Source organism: Oryx dammah, unplaced genomic scaffold (genome assembly GCF_014754425.2).
Source record: "Oryx dammah isolate SB20612 unplaced genomic scaffold, SCBI_Odam_1.1 HiC_scaffold_21, whole genome shotgun sequence".
Taxonomy (NCBI): Eukaryota; Metazoa; Chordata; class Mammalia; order Artiodactyla; family Bovidae; genus Oryx; species Oryx dammah.
In genome coordinates, this window is record NW_024070205.1 from 42829489 (window position 1) to 42850791 (window position 21303).

General features: G+C 34.4%; 1 protein-coding gene across 4 annotated transcripts in view; it reads left to right on the forward strand.

Moving 5' to 3' along the window:
• KIFAP3 (kinesin associated protein 3) overlaps positions 1–21303 on the forward strand; it is a 146109-nt gene that overhangs the window by 12618 nt on the left and 112188 nt on the right. For all 4 annotated transcript variants that reach the window (XR_005724992.1, XM_040263540.1, XM_040263541.1 and 1 more), the window contains exons 2-5: positions 7358–7489; positions 13555–13709; positions 16546–16601; positions 17164–17305. Coding sequence is in view for 3 of the 4 variants with exons in the window: in XM_040263540.1 (XP_040119474.1) it covers positions 7358–7489; positions 13555–13709; positions 16546–16601; positions 17164–17305 (485 nt within the window). In the remaining variant the exon portion in view is untranslated. The remainder of the gene's footprint in view (positions 1–7357; positions 7490–13554; positions 13710–16545; positions 16602–17163; positions 17306–21303) is intronic.

Consider the following 21303-nt stretch of genomic DNA (forward strand, 5'->3'; position numbering starts at 1 on the left):
CATCCTGATTATTTCAGTAGACTCTTACATTAAATTAGATGCCAGCCCCTCAGGCTAATCCTTTAAGATGAGCAAATAATCCTTTTTAACAGAAAGTCTGGGCACTTTTCAGTCAGGTACTTGTGCACTGGGCTCTAGGGTGAGTGAGTCTGCATGCACAAGTCCTTTAAGAACTGTTTCAGTACTTTGCCTTGGGTCTCATGGAAGCTAGATATCTTGGGAGTGGTGTCTCAGGTATAGGCCTTAAAAGTTGGGGTGCCAGATGCTGAGTTTAAATCCTTTACTCCTCAGGTAAAAAGCTCAGGTTTGTGACTTTTTGCCCAATTGTGGGTCTCCATACCAGAGGTGGGTTTAGGGCAAGACTGTCTCTCAGTCTGTCTTATTTGCTTCAGTGTGAGTTTTCTTGTTTGCTCACTGTGTAGACGTTGCTCAGCTAGTTTAGGGGTGTTTTTTCAGAGGAAATTGTTTCATAAATGGTATAGACTCTGTGGGAGGAGGTGAGTTCAAGAGCCTGCTACATCAGAGTTTGTTTATTTGTTTAAAGAAATAAGCATGATCTTTTTCTTTTTTTCTTTCTTTCATTTTTAAATTTGGCTGTGCTGAGTCTTAGTTGTGGCATAGGGACTTTTTTTTTTAAGTCACGGCATGTGGGCTCCTGGTTGCAACATGTGGGATCTAGTTCCCTGAGGTGGTGGTTTAGTTGCCAAGTTGTGTTTGACTTTTGGAACCGATGATCTGTCGCCCACCAAGCTCCTCTGTCCATGAGATTTCCCAGGCAACAATGCTGGAGTGGGTTGCCATTCCCTTCTCCTTGGTATCTTCCCTACCTAGGGATTGAACCCATCTCTCCTGCATTGCAGGTAGATGCTTTACTGCTGAGCCACCAGGAAAGTCCCTAGTTCCTTGACCAGGGATCAAACCTGGGCCCCCTGAATTTGGAGCATGGAATCTTAACCACTGAATCACCCTGGAAGTCTCCCTGCATCACAGTCTTGAACACAAACATGCAGCAAATCCTTTTGACAGGAATAATTTTTCAAAAATAAATATGTGTTTGTTGAAAAATTAAGGGCTAAACTTTTGTTTCTTTAGAAAATTAATGATAAATATGGAGCACAGTGTTAGTGTTTATTGTCTATTTTAGGGATCATAATGATATCATTCATATGAAATCTAGAAACATCAGGATGTACTTTAGAAGTCAGTAATTAAGAATACTGCCTGAAGGTAACAGTTATCATATGTGAAGAAAGATGTCTCATATCAGTCTGTGAAGCCTGACTTCATATTGAGATTTTAAAAGCACAACTTTTTCTAAGTCAGTGTATTACCACATTGCTTTTAATTCTCTTGTACAAAAAAAGTGAAAATCCTCCATTAATAGAAGAAATTTGCAAAACAGTTAAAAAGTCATCAGTTTAGTATCAGTGTCATCAATTCAGTTCAGTCACTCAGTCATGTCCGACCCTTTGCATCCTCATGGACTGAAGCACACCAGGCTTCCCTATCCATCACCAACTCCTGGAGCTTGCTCAAACTCATGTCCATCAAGTCAGTGATGCCATCCAACCATCTCATCCTCTGTTGTCCCTTTCTTCTCCTGCCTTCAGTCTTTCCCAGCATCATCATCTTTTCCAAAAAGAGTCAGTTCTTCACATCAGGTGGCCAAAGTATTGGAGTTTCAGCTTCAGCATCAGTCCTTCCAATAAATATTCAGGACTGATTTCCTTTAGGATGGACTGGTTTGATCTCCTTGCTGTCCAAGGGAATCTCAAGAGTCTTCTTCAATACCACGGTTCAAAAGCATCAATTCTTTGATGATCAGCTTTCTTTATAGTCCAACTCTAACATCCATATATGACTACTGGAAAAACCATAGCTTTGACTAGATGGACCTTTGTTGACAAAGTAATGTCTCTGCTTTTTAATATGCTGTCTAGGTTGGGAATAACTTTTCTTCCAAGGAACAAGCATCTTATAATTTCATGGCTGCAGTTACCATCTGCAGTGATTTTGGAGCCCAAAAAAAGGAAAATCTCTCACTGTTACATCGTTTCCCCATCTATTTACCATGAAGTGTACCATGAATAGTGCCATGATCTTAGGTTGCTTTTTTTTTAATGATCTTAGTTTTTTGAATGTTGGGTTTTAAGCCAACTTTTTCACTCTCCTTTTTCACTTTCATCAAGAGGCTCTTTAGTTCTTCGCTTTCTGCCATAAGGGTGGTGTCATCTGTGTATCTGAAGTTATTGATATTTCTCCTGGCAATCTTGATTCCAGCTTGTGCTTCATTCAGCCCAGCATTTTGCATGATATACTCTGCATAGAAGTTAAATAAGCAGGGTGACAATATACAGCCTTGATATACTCCTTTCCCTGTTTGGAACCAATTGTTGTTTCATGTCTAGTTCTAACTGTTGCTTCTTGACCTGCATATGGATTTCTCAGGTGGCAAGTAAGATGGTCTGGTATTCCCATTTCTTGAAGAATTTTCTATATTTTGTTGTGATCCACACAGTCAAAGGCTTTGGTGTAGTCAATAAAGCAGAAGTAAATGTTTTTCTGGAACTCTGTTGCTTTTTTGATGATTCAACGGATGTTGGGAATTTGATCTCTGGTTCCTCTGTCTTTTCTAAATCCAGTCTGAACATCTGGAAGTTCACGGTTCATGTACTCTGAAGCCTGGCTTGGAGAATTTTGAGCATTACTTTGCTAGCATGTGAGATGAGTACAATTGTGCGGTAGTTTGAACATTCTTTGGCATTGCCTTTCTTCGGGATTGGAATGAAAACTGACCTCTTCCAGTCCTGTGGCCACTGCTGAGTTTTCCAAATTTGCTGGCATATTGCATGCAGCACTTTCACAGCATCATCTTTTAGGATTTGAAATAGCTCAACTGGAATTCCATCACCTCCACTAGCTTTTTTCATGGTGATGCTTCCTAAGGCCCACTTGATGTTCCATTCCAGCATGTCTGGCTCTAGGTGAGTGATCACACCATCGTGATTATCTGTGTCATGAAGTTCTTTTTTGTATAGTTCTGTGCATTCTTGCCACCTCTTCTTAATATCCTCTGCTTCTGTACTGTTTGTGTACTTTATTGTGCCCATCTTTGCATGACATGTTCCCTTGGTATCTCTAATTTTCTTGAAAAGATCTCTGATCTTTCCCATTCTATCATTTTCCTCTATTTCTTTGCATTGATCACTGAGAAAGGCTTTCTTTTCTCTCCTTGCTATTCTTTGGAACTCTGCATTCAGATGGGTGAATCTTTGCTTTTTCTCCTTTGCCTTTAGTTTCTCTTCTTTTCTCAGCTATTTGTAAGGCCTCCTCAGACAACCATTTTGCCTTTTTGCATTTCTTTTTCTTCGGGATGGTCTTGATCACTGCCTCCTGTACAATGTCACGAACCTCCATTCATAGTTCTTCAAGCACTCTGTCTGTAAGATCTAATCCCTTGAATCTGTTTGTCACTTCCACTGTATAATTGTAAGGGATTTGATTTAGGTCATACCTAAATGAATGGTCTAGTGGTTTTCCCTACTTTCTTCAATTTAAGTCTGAATTTGGCAATAAGGAGTTCATGAACTGAGCCATAGTCAGCTCCTGGTCTTTTTTTTTTTTTTTTTTGCTGACTGTGTAAAGCTTCTTAAGGTGTTACAAATAGTAAATCAGGTAATTCCAATAATGGGCTAAATTATTTCTCATCTGATTGATGAATTCCAAGTAATTGGAAGTTCATTCTCTTGATTGTTAAATATCTGTCATCATTATGAATGACATGTTAAATTCAGTTAGGAAGTTTGCTTTTAAGATAAAATTATTCATTTTGTGGTGATAATACAAGTATATATTTTGATGTGGTGCATTGCTATGGTAAAAGCAAATTATTTATAGACATAATTTGTGATTGTGCCCAAACAAGCTGGAATATTTTACTAACCAAAATAGAATTTGAAACTGTGGTTATCAATTGAAAAATGTTTATATTGTACATAAATACAGAGCGACTGAATTATGAAATGTTTTGAACCTTTAGAAAAACTACTTTGTAAATCAGCCAAGTGTACTGCTGTGGTTTGTGAGAGAATCCTGTAAATTTTGTGCAGTGTAAGTTAGAAATAAAGAATCAAGGTGTTCAACAAATAGGAGTATCTGGAATTTGAGAATATGAAGTATTAAAGACAAGGTATTATTTTTTTTATTTACTTATGGCTGCACTGGGTCTTTATTGCTACGTGCGGGCTTTCTCGAGTTGAGGTGAGCGAGGACTATTCTCTAGTTGTGATATATGGGCTTCTCAGTCCAGTGGCTTCTCTTGTTGGTGGAGCACAGGTTCTAGGCACTGGGACTTCATTCGTTGAAGCATGTGGGCTTAGTAATTGCAAGTTGCTGGCTCTAGGGCACATGGGTTCAGTAGTTGTGGCTCATAGGCTCTAGAGTGTGCAGGTTTCAGGAGTTGTGGCACACAGTCTTGCTTAGTTACTCCAGAGCACGTGGAATCTATCAGATCAGGGATCTAACCCGTGTTCCCTGCATTGGGAGGTAGATTCTTAACCACTCTGTGACTAGGGAAGTCCTATGGTAAATTGTTAATGTATTTTTAATACACACAGTGTTTATAACACGAACTTAGTTTGTAATATGTGTATTTTATATATTCAGTGGTAGTGCAAAGGGGAACAGGAAAGAAGTTTATTCTACCTATAATCTCCGTCAGCCCTCATACTAATATAAACAATTAGTACTTGTATCACTGTTATGTCAGTTGCTATTAAAATATAGTTTCAGCCCTACCAAATTGCTACTGTAAGCCTTTTCTTTAAGGAAATTCTAGAGCTAACATTCTCTGGTTATATATTATATATGTATAGATAGGAAAATGTCTGGATCTATGTGTGCTGAAATCGTAACAATTGGTTTCTCCTGGGTTTTTTGGTTTATTTTTTCTTTTTGCTAATTTATGTGTTCTGTTTTTCTCTACAGTAAACAAATTGTACTAGTGGTAAATAAATAAATAAAATTAGTTTCTTTAAAATACATGTACAAAAGAAACCCCCCAAACTGAAAAGGAATAGTGAAGTTCTTTGAACTATTTAATTTCCTTGGGAAAGGCAAAATATCAAACCAAAGGATAACCATGATGCTTTTCTGTCAGTTGTTAATATGTAGAAGACCCACGTTGAAAGTGTATTATGAGGTTGCTCTTAGGATCTGCAATTATGTTTTATCCTTATGATTCTCTTCAACTGAATACAGTTACCACCTCCTGTTTAAGTTCGGTACTGGGGTTGGTCTCCATCTCATCAGGAAGGGAATAACTGTTTCTCTTTATAGTGAAGATAGTTTCTTTAGTGCTATATTAACATTTGTTTTTTAGCTGTACTTGCTTACTGTCTTGAATTCCTGTGGTTCCTCTAGCTTTTGACTGCTAGCTTGAATTTACATGCATTTATCTTACCTTTTAGAAGCGGTACCATTCTCTTTAACATGTATGTATATATCTGTGTGTGTGTATTATATATATATATATATATATATATATATATATACACATCCATATTTTTCTAATTCTCTGTTTTTTACTGGCATCCCTAGTTTCTGCTTTTATTTTTTATATCTGGATAGCTTTCTGTCAGTTAGTTTAGTTGCTGACATACCTAGACTTTAGCTTCTGTATATTTGATTTCTGTCTATACTTGACTGTTAATTGTTGTTCTAATATAGATTACAGAACCAAAGTGATGTCTCTGCTTTTTAATACGCTGTCTAGGTTTGTCATAGGTTTTCTTCCAAGGAGCAAGTGTCTTTTAATTTTATGGCTGCAGTCATTATCTGCATTGGTTTTGGAGCCCAAGAAAATAAAGTCTGTCACTGTGTCCATTGTTTCCGCATCTTTTTGCCATGAAGTGACGGGACTGAATGCCATGATCTTAGTTTTTTGAAAGTTGAGTTTTAAGCCAGCTTTTTTACTGTCTTCTTTCACCTTTATCAAGAAGCTCTTAAATTCCTCTTAAGAGGGTAAAGCTCTGTAGCCTTACCTTGTAAGGCTTACCTCGGTAGCCTTGTTGTAATAAAGAATTCTGAAATTCTGTCAGTTGTTAATATGTGGAAGACCCACTTTGAAAGTGTTAGTATGAGGTTGCTCCTAGGATCTGCAGTTATATTTTATCCTTATGATTCTCTTCAATTGGATTCAGTTACCCTCTTCTATGCAAATTCAGTACTGGGGTTGCTGAACTGAAGTAAAAAGTTATTTTAAAATTACATTGAAATATGCATAATAAGCCAGTCATTCCTACTGAAGAAAAAGTTTTGAGTTTCTGATTTTGGGAATTTAAGATGTTGTCATATTTCTCTTCCTTCCCATTAGGTTAAAAGATCCCACTGTGCAGATAACCAGCTCTGATTACAGTGAGAAATTTTACTTGTTTCCATTGCAGTCTCTTCAGTCTCTTTTAATAAAACTTGTTTTATCTGCTGCTAAAGTGACCAATAGCAAGTAGTGATTACATTTGTGACAACATGGGTGGACCTGGAAGATATTATGATTAGTGAAATAAGTCAGGCAGGGAAAGACAAATACTCTATGTTTTCACTTATATGTAGAATATAAAATAAATGAACAAGTATAACAGCATAAAAACAGACACTGAGATACAGATAAACTAGAGGTCACCAGAGGGGAGAAGTGTAAGAGGAGAGCCAAAATAGGTGAAGGGAATTAGTAGATACAAACAACTTACAATAAGGGACAAGGATGTAATGTACAATACAGAGATTATAGCTTGCTCATGTCACTATAATTTTGGACACGTGACTATAGAATATAACCTGTAAATTCTCTTTTGTTACACAATTTGTGCGTGATTTAGGTACTAATTCAATTTATATAATTATGTTAATTGATAACAGTATTATTTTGCAATTTGGATAATTTCTTCATGTCCTTCTGTGATACAGTTAATGGGTTAACTATTGAGCAGGTTAATTTTTTTTTTAATATAAATTTTGGGGCAGCTGCCTTTGGTTTTAAATTGCTGACTTTCAATTGAGGTTATTCTCTCCACAACCATTTTAATTTTTTTTTTACTCGCTATTATGCATGATTCTTTGGATAAATGCATTTTTTTCAGAGCTCTTCATAAAGGTACTTTCTGCAAGACCAAGAATTATATGTATAACATAAGAGTTTATAAAATTGGAGAAAAAGAATTATTTCTTGGCCCGATTCAAGAGTAAATCTGATTTAAATGCATGTGTTAATGTAACACACATGCTTTTGGAACTAGGAGCTAGATAAACACCTGGATATTTTGTGAGCTTTTAATGTAGCTATCCTGTTTTTCTTTTATAGGAAAGTTAAAGGAGGAAATATTGATGTACATCCATCAGAAAAAGCACTTATTGTTCAATATGAAGTGGAAGCTACCATTCTTGGAGAAATGGGGGATCCCATGTTGGGAGAACGAAAGGAATGCCAAAAAATGTAAGTTTTCTTCATTTGTGCATATTTGAAAGTAGTAAACCTTATACAAAGTTTGTAGAAATCTGATGTTATTTAAATTTGCATAGATAATGAATGACTATGGCATTCCTGTCAACCTACATTATCTTAGTGAAGCAGAGGCTATATTAAGTTATAAATATAGCGTATATCCCAGAGAAAATCATGTTTATGAACTTAATTGGAACCTAATGAAAAATGCCTGTTCTTATTAATCCCATTTTATAAATGCATATAGTAGAATATGACTTGTGAAATCAATTATGAGATATGTTTATGTTAGACATTTTAGCCTAATTTAGCAAGTTTGTATTTTAGCTGTTACCATGTTCTTTCTTCCCTGAAATTACAGAAAGGTATATGACTTCTAGAATTCACAAATGGGACATGTATCTTGAATTCATCCCTTAAAAATCCAGCCATCTGAAAGATGTTAATAGTAGGACAAGTGTTTTCTGACTCAGTGAATTGACCTTAGATCTCCCAGTATTCTACACACTTTCCTTTCTGCTTTTGTAGTACTTTCAGGAGTCCCTTGGGAACTGGCCTTTTTCATTTGTCTTCAGTTGTGCTGGCAAAGATCTTGCATTCTTTCCATAGTTTTGTGGAAGTAGAAAGGGTCTGAGATCACCTAATATTGTTTCCCAAGTTTCTACCCTGCAGAAAAATATTTGACTTGGGAATTAATTAAAAAGTTAGTATGTTTTGGTATATTCAGTGATTAAGTACATAGTGTAGAAAATAATGTAGTTAAGTATAGGTCAGGATACTAGGAGTGCATATGATGTTATTTAGCTCACTGAGAAGCACCTCAGCTTAAATGCATAGCAGTGGTTCTCAACTGGTTAGAATTTTTTTCCTCAGGGAACATTTTGGTTGTCATACTGGAAGGTGCTATTGTTATCTAGTGGGTAGAAGCTGAGGTGCTGCTAAGCATCCTACTATGCACAAAATAGCCACCTGCTAAGAAAAAACTATTTGGCCCCAAACTTTAATTGTGCTTCAGTTAAGAAACTTTATTGCACAGCAACCTGAAAAGAGAAGCTACCGACTGTCTTAAGATCTCTAGTCTATCTTCTTATTTGGGTTAGAAGGACACTAAATTTCATAGATAGTTCTTTAAAAATAAACAAGTCCTGAGATAATCCACTAGATTGAAGAGATACACACATGTATACACACATACTTAATGCTGTAGATTTTAACTCACATGCTCAGTTTTTTGTATTCTGTCACACTGTCTTCCATTTGTGTGTTTCTGATTGCTGGCTAAATTTTATGCATATTGAAAAAATATGAAATATCTTGATATTTTTATTCATTTGATTTCTGAAGAAAAGCTAGCAGATTAGGGGTCTTTGTCTTTAGAACCTCATGCATCCACATTTCATAAGTGAAATTTAGATTTTAGTTTCTTAGTAGTGTAGTAGTAGCCTTATTCAACCAGTGAGAACTGGTTGTTGTTATTTGAAATGAGAATAAGTGAGAATTGTAGTTATTGTTTGAAAATCTGTAGGTGCTCAAGACAAGGGATATATTCACTAAAGAGTCAGCCACCTGGAACGAGTTACTATAGACTGACTAGAGTAAGTGGATTTAAACATCAGTAAGGGAGAAAAAACCTCTGTTACCCAACTTTGTGATAGTCATCCTTGGTCACTCAAGATTTGGAGAGGAGTATTATTGTGAGACCAAAAGGAGAATATGATTTGTTAATAGTTCAAGAGGATTTATCAAGGACGGTGGCTAGGGTGAGGGTTTTGAGGGAGAAACGCATATTTTGAGATAGATGTGAAATTAAATCATCATTAAATTTCATTTAATGCAGTGGCAGTCATTGCTATGACTCAGCTCCAAAAGATGTATTTCATTCTCCCTTATTGGATAAAGGAATATATAAGCCCACCTTGAACAGAATCCCAGTTTTCTGAATATTTCTGAGAAACCTATGGTTATGATCTGAAAATAACATGCACATTTTTGGTGAGTTTTTTATGTTCTTAATAGGCATGGGATGCCTATGAAGATTATGTTTTTTGATTAAAGAAATAATCAGTAAACATATAGCTAGTCATATATATTTGACATTAAATCCTAGTCATATATATGTATATATAATTTGTCTCTTTTAGTAAGGGAAGGATTTAGGACAAAAATGTACACACTAAAAGAATAGAGTCTTTCTATTACTTGGAAAGATGATGATGAATTAGATTGTTTATATATATATAGTAGAAAATAAATCTAAAAATGATTTTAAAAGGTCTGCTTTATTAAATCAAAATACTACTTACAGACCTATTAAATGTTCAAAGTCTAAAACACTAGTAGCACTAGATGCTGATGAGGATGTAGAACAACAGAAACTCACTCATTGCTAATGAAAATATAAAATGTAACAGCTACTTTGGAAGGCATTTTGGCAGTTTCTAAGCTAAACATACACTTACCATATGATCCAACAGTTTTGCTCTTAAATATTAACCCAAAATGAGTTGAAAATTTATGTCCACACAGAAACCTGCACGTGAATCTTAATAGCAGCTTTATAACTGTCAACAGTTGGAAGCAACCAAAATATACTTCAGTAGGCAAAAGAGTAAGCAAACTGTGTTGCATCCATATAGTCAAGTATTATTCAGCACTAAAAGAAATCAACCATCAAGCTATGAAAAAACATAGAGGAACCTAAATGCATATTACTAAGTGAAAGAAGCCAGACTGGAAAGGTTATATACTGTATGATTCCAGCTCTATGACCGTCTAGAAAAGGCAAAACTGAAGTAAAAGTAGATTAGAGGTTCTTAGGGATTATGGCGTGGGGAAGGGGAGAATATGTGGGACACAGGGCATTTTTAGGGTAGTTGAAACTGTTTTGTGTGATACTTTAATGATGGATACATGAAATTAGGCATTTGTTCAAGCCCGCAGAACTATACACTGCAGACTGCACCCTAATGTAACTGTACACTTTAGTTAATAGTATGTCAAAATGATTCATCAGTTATGACAAAGTTACCACAAGATGGTGATAATAGAAGAAACTGTATTGAGGGAGGGTGGTGGGGACATATATGGTAACACTACTTTCTGCACTATTTTTCTGTAAATCTAAAACTCTTCTGAAAAAGACTAGCAAGAAAATTTCCAAAATTATATTTATAGAATTTCTACCGTGCCTGTTCTCAATCAGATTTATGGAAACTCAAGATTTCCCAGTTCCTTGTTAAAATTAAACATGGAGAGGTCTTTGGAGAGGTTTTCTCAGGATGAATTCTCCTTTATATTTCTACTTCCTGATGTGCAGCTAAAATTATACAAAAGTATTCTGTAGTTTAAAAGACTTAAAAGGTAGGAAGTTAAAAAACCAAATAAATTATAGAAAAAACTAAAATAAAGAGACAGAGTACTGCTAGGATTCTTGTTGCAGACCATAGAAACCTCTCCAGCAAAGTCAGGCATAAAAGGAATGTATTAAAAGCTGTATGGTAGCTTATCGAATCCCAAGAGGACCAGATTTGGGGGTGACTGTATAACTAGGAATAATATTCAAATCACTTTACTAGACTTGTTTCAGGAGAGAGCATCTGTATCTGAATAATGACTTCAGAGATGCTGAGTGCAGGACATTTTTCTAAGGTCTCTGTCCCTGTCGCCTCTTTTTCTAAGGTCTCTGTTCCTATTGCCTCTAATACCTTCAGTTTCTCCCAAACTTAGCCATCTTCAGTTCATTTGCTCAGTCATGTCCACCTCTTTGTGACCCTATGGACTGCAGTACACCAGGCTTCCCTGTCCATCACCAACTCCCGGAGTTTACTCAAACTCATGTCCATTGAGTCAAGGATGTCATCCAACCATCTCATTCTCTGTCATCCCCTTCTCCTCCTGCCTTCAATCTCTCCCAGCATCAGGGTCTTTTCCAATGAGTCAGTTCTTTCACATCAGGTGGCCAAAGTATTGGAGTTTCAGCCTTAGCATCAGTCTTTCCAGTGAATATTCAGGACTGATTTCCTTTAGGATGGACTGGTTTGATCTCCTTTCTGTCCAAGGGACTGTCAAGAGTCTTCTCCAACACCACGGTTAAAAAGCATCAATTCTTCAGTGCTCAGCTTTCTTTATAGTCCAATTGTCACATATATACATGACTACTGGGAAAACCATAGCTTTGACTAGATGGACCTTTGTTGGCAAAGTAATGTCTCTGCTTTTTAATATGCTGTCTAGGTTGGGAATAACCTTTCTTCTAAGGAGCAAGCATTTTTTAATTTCATGGCTGCAGTCACCATCTGTAGTGATTTTGGAGGCCCCCAAAATAAAGTCTCTCACTGTTTCCATTGTTTCCCCATCTATTTGCCATGAAGTGATGGGACCAGATGCCATGATCTTAGTTTTCTGAATGTTGTTTTAAACCAACTTTTTCACTCTACTCTTTCACTTTCATCAAGAGGCTCTTTAGTTCTTCTTCTCTTTATGCCATGAGTGTGGTATCAGTCCTGAATATTCATTGGAAGGACTGATGCTAAAGCTGAAACTCCAATACTTTGGCCACCTGATGCGAAGAACTGACTCATTTGAAAAGACCCTGAAGCTGGGAAAGATTGAAGGCAGGAAGAGAAGGGGTTGACAGAGAATGAGATGGTTGGATGGCATCACTGACTCAATGGACATGAGTTTGAGTAAACTTTGGGAGTTGGTGATGGACAGGGAAACCTGGCATGCTGCAGTCCATGAGATCGCAAAGAGTCAGACACAACTGAGCGACTGAACTGAACTGAACTGTGGTGTTATCTGCATATCTGAAGTTATTGGTATTTCTCCCGGCAAGATTGATTCCAGCTTGTGCTTCATCCAGGCTAGCATTTCTCATGATGTACTCTGCATATAAGTTAAATAAACAGAGTGACAGTATACAGCTTTGACATATTCTTTTCCCAATTTGGAACCAGTCTCTTGTTCCATGTCCAGTTCTAACTGTTGCTTCTTGACCTGCATACAGATTTCTCAGGAGGCAGGTCAGGTGGTCTGGTATTCCCATCTCTTAAAGAATTTTACACACACACACACACACACACACACACACACACCACAGTCAAAGGCTTTAGCACAGTCAGTAAAGCAGAAGTAGATGTTTCTCTGGAACTCTCACTTTTTCAATGATCCAGCAGATGTTGGCAATTTGATCTCTGGTTCCTCTGCCTTTTCACTAAGCCATCTTCACTAGCGGTCTTCACCAAGAAGTATTTCAGCATTGTGGCTCCTTTCTTATGTTTCTCTTTTTGAATCTAAGCCTTGCATGAGTGCATCTGCTTGCGAGAATCTCTTGCCATCAGTTTGAGTCTTCACCCTGAACCTAATTTTTTGTCCTGATAGCTTTCTTTGTTGTCATGAATCCATGTAAATTGGCAATTGTTTCCAGATTTTGAACAACCTTTTTTTATTCATCTTGCAGTGAATCTCCTGGACTAACTTAAAAAGGAGGAAGAACCTGTTTGATTTTTTTTTAATGTACTGACAAATATAACTATATTCATTTGTTCCTCAGCATTCCTCATATGTCTTAAAATGCATCCTACTTTTTTTTTCCTTCTGCATAATTTCCATCAGAATAATCAAATCGAAATATGTTAATATTGTATTCTGTCCTTAACTGAAAACTATGACTGTGAATATGATCAAGAAAATGATTTATTTTTGTCACTATGGATTTTCATATCTAATAATTAAAAACTTTATATGATATAAATATATATATATATATGACATCAGAAAGACTGTTTTATAACTGGTCTCTGGATATGCTATCCTCCCTAGATGAGTCAGATGTAGACTTTACCATTCCTTTTGTTATCTCATTTGTCCAATTCGAGGAAAATCATTGTTTTGCATTTTTTTCTAAGTCTAGCTATATCTTATACTTTATTATATGTTACTAAAAGAGACTATGTCAGGTATATTTAAATATTTTATAAATTATTTAAAAGAAGTATTGTTTAAATTGTTACTTACTTTAAAAATAACTGAGTTGGAAAATTCTGATTTGCCTGCAGCATCCGTCTTAAGAGTCTCAATGCCAACACAGATATAACTTCCCTGGCACGGAAGGTGGTTGAGGAATGTAAACTCATTCATCCCTCAAAGCTAAGTGAAGTAGAACAGCTGTTGTACTATCTCCAGAACCGCCGTGATTCAATGTCAGGAAAAGGTAAGTAGAAGAACAATTAAATTTTTAACACAAAACCATAGCAAAAAACACCTCAATATTGTAAGTAATTAGCCTCCAATTAAAATAAATTAATTAATTAAAAAATGAAACAAAACCAGAGTTGTTTGACTGTAGTTTGTACTTTTGATATTTAAATGGTGATGGTTTTTGTTGTTGTTGTTGTTAGTGCTATGACTAAGTGAATGAAAGAATAAACAAACATACTAGTATTCCAGGCTTACAAAATGATCTAATTTATACTGAGTGTGTGTGTGTGTGTGCATGCGCACATATGATAAAATAAGGAATAAAAAAGCAAATATCTTTCATATTGATTCTGGAATAATAAAAGGGGAGCATTGAGGCCTGGAAACCTGTTTTCTCCACCTGAGCAACTTATTTATATTTTCTATATTTCTTATTGACAATTGATCATTTGGATTACTAAAGTATTTAAGTGTTAAAATGTTTGTGGTATGCATATGTTTTGTGAATCTTTCTTAGGAAAACTTTTTCATTGCTAAACATCTCTATTGTTATGATTCTTCTATCTTAAATTGCCTCATAAAAGAATAAATTCATTAAACTTAGAGCTAAGTAATTGATTATTTATAGAAGACATTTTCCAATGTCCAAGCTCAAAACAAAAGTACAGATATTTAAATGGAAAGTTATCTCAGATTAATCAGTGGTTACTTATTCCATTTCATAGTATTTATTAATGGACAGTCCATGGAGTTGCAAAGAGTTGGACACAACTGAGCAACTTTCACTTCACTTCACTTATTAAGTTTACGTATATCTTTCTTTTCATTCCTGAGTTCTAGAATATGGCACCCTTGAAATAGCTTATACTTCAGTTTTGATTGTATTAAGTAGAAAAAATGAAAGAGAAAATTTATTTGCACTTTTAAAAAAATTAAGCAGTCATTTCTCTCCATGCATAGCAAAAAAAATGCCTTGTGCCTAATATGGTCTTTTATTAGTTAGCCTTGTATACAGTATATAGCACACATTATATGATCAATATATATTTGTTGAATGAATTGAATAGCTGTGAATTTATTTAAAAACAAAAATAAGCATTTTGAACTTGATTGTTTCCAACTGCATAGCTGGCAATCCAACTACTTAGCTGTATACCTATTAATTATTAATAATAAGTGCTATAAGGAAAATATTATCAAAAAATTTTAACTACTTTGTGATAGACTATTTCTGTAACAGTGTTACTGGACGATAAAAGATAATATCTTCAATAAGTTAAGTTCAAAATGAGAAAAGTAAATCCTGTGCTTTTAAGATGTGTCTGTTCTTACTGTAGGTTGTACAATATAGTTAAAATTAATCTTTCATAATGCTACTGTACTGAAGTACTGAAGTCGCTCAGTCATGTCCGACTCTTTGCAACCCCATGGATTCTAGCCTACCAGGCTCCTCCCTCCATGGGATTCTCCAGGCAAGAGTACTGGAGTGGGTTGCCATTTCCTTCTCCAGGGGATCTTCCCGACCCAGGGATCAAACCCGGGTCTGCCACATTCCAGGCAGATGCTTTAACCTCTGAGCCACCAGGGAAGCCCTTAATACAATTCTGTGGACATTTGTAATAAAATAAAATAATATCTTTAATGAGAACCCTTTCACTGAGTTTTCAAGGTAAATCAGTCTTCTTACCTCCTTCCCCAGAAATTAGAGTAATATGAGGAAATTTTCATATTATCATAAATTCAAATAATTGTTTCTTTATATAGATACTAATGTTTGGAGACATATATGAAATGCTATGCTATAGCATATATACATTTATTTTTAGAAATGATTCTGTGTTCTTTCTTTTTACTTGATATTCACTATTTCAAAGCCAGAAACCTAGCCCTAAAGGTGGTTAAAATAAAATTATAGTAGTTTTTGATTATATGATTCTTTACCATAAGTTTTTTTTTTCTTTATTTATTAAAACTACTGTCATAATAAGTTATCTGTTTGAAGAAAAATCTAGCTGTTGAGAAAACATAACTTTGTTTAGAATGGCTACCTTCCTCCAAAAACAGCCAGGATTAATTCCTGTTATATGTAAAGCATTTGCTAATTTTAGAATCAAAAATTTGATATTACTTGAACTTATTTTAATGTTCAGTCATTGCTTAGGTTTTTGATCCAGATCAGATCAGTGAAGCATTTTTTAATTTTCTTTTTAGAATACAAAGTTCTGCTGTTAGTCAAATAATTCAACATAACAAATGACTCAAAGTTATGTTCACCACCATTAATGCCTCTTTAATCCATTTGGGAGCAAGTGAGGATTAAATTAGCACAAATATTAAACATTTGCCTTTTAATTTATGGACCTAATTTTGTTTAAAAAAATCAGCAACTGTATTTTAGCTTCTTAACTTTACCCAGGTTATTTCTTTTCCATTTTCTTTGTTAATTTTAATTTTAGTCTTTTTATTACCTAATTCATTAGTTTTTGATTTTCCTATTCTCACCTTAAATGTGAATTAGGAAAAAAAAAGAAAACTTAAAATAGATTTTTTGCTTCTTTTTGGCAAGTCTAGCTATTTACATACCTAACTGTTAAACAATGAGGAAGCTAAATTGCTACCTAACGTAACTTGGAGATTATTTATATATATTATTAAACTCTCCTGGATATCCTCATTAGAACAGATGTATTATAGATGAGCATTTTTTATACATTGGAAAAAGATTACCTCATAAATTACTCATTTTAAGATCCCCAGCTTAGCTAGAATTAAACTCAGCTGCTGAAAATAAAAATTAGCCAGAAATCCAAAATCCTGGTTCTTCTCATTAAAACAAAATCTTTTTACAGAAAAAAAAGAGAAGTCAAGCAAGCCTAAAGATCCACCTCCTTTTGAAGGAATGGAGGTAAGACTGTATTTTTATATATTAGAGAACTGATTGTAAGGTAATGCTTTTACCATCAGTAGTTCCTACAGTTACATTAGACAAGTGTGAAATTTTTAGAAGTGGTTGAACTTTAAAGTTCCCAAAAAAGATAGAAAATAAATATTTAATAAAGGAAAAAATTATTGGGTATGTTTTTTAGACAATTTATTTTGATAAGTTGTGAAAAGTATTAGCTGTTCTAATTGCAGTGTGTTTTAAAATAGTGTTTAATATATTATGGTAGATACTATTTTACATTTAAGATACTTTATTAATAGGCCAATTTTAGAGTTTGTTTACATCCCGTTTTTATCATATGGTTTATGACTATTTTCATATTGAAGTTCCATCACCCAAAGATCTAATCTCTCCCTGTACAAAAAGATTGCTGCTATGTACAAAAAGATTGCTACTATGAGTCCTTTGAAAACTTGTCTCATTATCAAGGGCAATATATTGATCACAAAATATCATTCCTTTGACAACTCTGTTGAGTGCTGCTGTTCTTTTAGAGTACTTCCTTCCTCTTCCTTTGTTTCAGATTGATGAAGTTGCTAACATTAATGACATGGATGAGTACATTGAGTTATTATATGAAGATATTCCTGACAAGGTTCGGGGTTCTGCTTTGATCCTACAGCTTGCTCGAAATCCTGATAACTTGGAAGAACTACTACTGAATGGTAGAATTTATAGACTTATATCTAAATATTTAAAGTTAAAAATTATTGTGAATATGATTTTTAAATTATTATAATAGAGAGGTAAGCTAAAATTATTTATATCAAACTTAGGAATGCAATTGTTTTCCAGCTCTTTATTACTTCCCTTCTTACTCAAATTTCTTAATATGTGGGCATAATGTTTAAATATTCTCTGGAGAATGGACAAATAATTTAAACAAGACAAAGTCTTAATGGTACTGTTTATTTTCTTCTATTCTGGAAGACTTTTTATTCTTTCAATTAGGATATAAAATCAGACTTTCGACAATTGCACATGTATGCTTTCATTAAATTACAGTTCCAGTATTTTTTTAAACAGCACAGCCCAAAATAGTACTCTTTTAAATTTCATTTAGCTTGACTTTGATGCCATGTATTTGCTTTCTTTTCACTAGAAGTGCTAGGTAATAAAAAAAAAAGGAGATACAGTACTCTTAAAACCTTCTTTCTCGTTTTTACCACTATAGAATACCACTATAGAATTATTATAATTTTCTGATTATACTTTAGCCAAAGTTAAAATATAGAAGATATCATTATGATCTGATTTCCATCACATGAGAATACCTTTTTATCTATTGTCAGACTCCTTTTATGGAGGTGGTCCAGCGCACATCAGTACTTTCTAGCTTGGACAAAATATCCTGGCATCTGTCCAGAGAGTCATAGGATATTACCAATATTCCAGTTAGGAAATTTGTACATTTAAAATATTTTCTAAATTGTGCAACTTATATATTCATATATTATTTTTAAGAAATTAGAGTATTACAGATAAAACCCCTTTGACCATTACTCTATAATCTGTTAGGACTTTGGAATTCATTCTTCCAGATCTTTTCCATACTTTCACACGTAATATATAGAGAGGATTTTTTCCTGTGTTAAAATAGAGAGTGAATTTTTATGTTAATTATATCATACTTCTTACTTGGTAATTCTTTCTCCATGCAGTAATGTTTTGAGATTACATGCATATAGCTACATACAATGTTAATTAGTTTTGAACTACTTTTGATTATTGTATTTTATGAAGTTATATACATATTGTTTAGCCATTCCCCTATTGATGGTTATTAGACTTTAAAATTAGGTCTTAAAATTTCCAAATTTTCCAATAGGAAACTTGAGTGAACATCTTTGATCTTATTTATATATACAAACCGGGGGGTTTTTAAGTGTGTACACAGAAACAAAAGTTATACAGAAATACAGGTCGTAATGTCTTAGGCATATTGTTGAATTGTCCTCCAAATTGTTTATGCCACTGTATATCCAGACCCATGGAATATGAAGGCTGTAAAACTTAAACATTTTTGCCTTTGTGTTGTTGCTAACAAACAGTACCTCTTTAGTTTAAGTTGTATTTACCTGATTTCTAATGAGTTCGATCTTTTTCTCATGTCACTAGACTTTTGGAATTCCTACCCTGTGGAGCTTGTATTTATACATACATGTGAATATATGTATATTTACATGTAAATATACATCTTTTTTTATATATGTATATATATAGTCATCCCTCAATATCCATGGGGGATTAATTCCAGGGCCTGCCAAAGATACCAAAATCTGCAGATATTCAAGTGCTATAGTTGGTCCTCCATATCCATTTCTTCTACATCTGTGGATGCAACCAATCATGGATCATGTACAGGTTACCGTTGAACAACATGAGTTTGAACTGCCCAGGTCGACACACGCATACATAAATTTAAGTCCATGTTCAAGTATAAATGGACCTGTGTGCAGTTCAAACCCATGTTGTTAAAGTGTCATCTATTGATATGTATCCTTTTTCTTTTATATACTTAGAAATAGTTACTTTCAGTCTGTTGTCTTTTTTTTTCCCTTGACATATCTTTTTCCATTCTTTAACTGTCACCCTTTTTGTGTATTTGATTTTGAAGTGTTTTTGTTAGATTGGATATAGAGTTGGGTCATATTTTTTAATACATTTGAATAATCTTCCTTTTGATTGGCATGTTTATTCTATTTACCATTAAAATAATTACTCATAAAGTGGGATTGTCATCTAACATTCTGTTTGTTTTCTGTTTATCTTGTTTTGATCTGTCTCTCCATGGCTGCCTTCTTTTATGTGAAATATTATCTTGTATTCCATTTTAATTCTTTTGTTATTAATTTACTATTATGTGTTTTCCTGAATTAACTTTCTTAGTAGTTGCCCTGGGATTACAGATACCAACTTAAGTTTTAAAAATCTAGTTTAACTTAATGCCAGTATAATTTTAATAGTCCATAAAAACTTTTCTTCAGTATACTTCCCACCCCACATCTTTATACTATTAATTCATACATATTACATCTGTATATATTATCAGCCTGTCAGCAAGAAATATGATTATTGATGTATGCATTTTAAAATCAGAAGAAAATAATACAGTCAAAAATATGTTTATAATGTCTTTTAGATACAGAGAGAGTTACCTTTACTGGTGCTCTTTATTTCTCTGTGTGGATTTAAGTTACACTGTAATGTCCTTGTACTTCAGCCTGATGGAATCTCTTTTGTATTTCTCATAATGCTAACAACAAATTGTCAAAGGTTTTTTGTTTTGTTTTTATAGTAATTTGACTATGTCATTGCTCTGGCTTTATGTCTCTGTGGTTTCTGATGTGAAACCAGCTGTTAATCTTATTGAGGACCCTTTGAACATGTTGAATTGATTTTCTCTTGCTACTTTCAATGTTTTCTTTGCCTTTGGCTTTTGCCTGTTTGACTATGAACTCTTTGCGATCCAGTGGACTGTAGCCCACCAGACTCCTCTGTCCATGGAATTCTCCAGGCAAGAATACTGGAGTGGGTAGCCATTCCCTTCTCCAAGGGATATTTCTGACCTTGAGATCAAACTCAAGTCTTCTACATTTGCAGGCAGCAGGCATATTCTTTACCATCTGAGCCACCAGGGATACCTTCTGATGTGTTTAAGTGGTGATATCTTTTAGCTGATCTTGCTTGGAATTTGTGGAGCTTCTTGGATATGCAGATTGTTTTTCATCAGATTTAGAAGGTCTGGGCCATTATTTTCATAAGTATTTATTCAGCTCTTTCCTCTGTATATACTTTTCTCTTGGGACTCCCATGTTAGTAAGCTTGTTGATGTCATATAGGTCTTTGAAGCTATCTTAATAGTTTTCATTTTTTTTCCTTTCTGTTCAAGACTGGATAATCTTAATCAACTTGCCTTTATACTTGTTGATTTTTTTTTTCTAATTCTCATCTGTAGTTAAGACCTTGTAATGACTTTTTCATTTCAGTGGTTGAACTTTGCAACTTCAGAATTTCTGTTTGGTTCATCTTGTATTATTTGTATCTCCTTATTGATTATTCTTTGGTGAGACAGCATTTTCATACCTTCTCGTATTTCCTTTAATTCTTTAGACATGATTTCCTTTAGTTCTTTAAATATATTTATAGTGACTTAAAATAATTTAAAATCTTTGACTCATAAATTCAAAATATGAGCTTCCTCCTGGATTGTTTGTATTCAATGCTATATTCCTTGAGTTTGGGATATACTGTCCTTTTTTCTTTGTATGTATTGTATTTTTGTTATTGTTATTGAAATAATATTGTAGCAACTCTGGAAATCAGAATTCCACTCCCTTCTGGGCTTGTTATTTTTACTGTTTGTTTTTTTAATGATTTTCCTGGATTAATTCTATAAAGTCTCTATTATTTGTCCATGCAATCACTGAAGCCTCTGCTCAGTTTAGTGGTAACTAATGATTTGATAGAGATTTCTTTAAATGCCTGGAACCAAGTATCCTAACCTTTGCTGAGGGGCTCTGGGTATGAACGTATGGGCAGGAGGATGTCTTCAGTGCTCAAGCAACTAGTTTACAAACCTTAGCCTTTAATTGCTGCTTGAATATTGTGTCAAGGTTGGGTAGAGATGAGAGATTAGGCTTTTTTAGGGCTTTCCCTGACA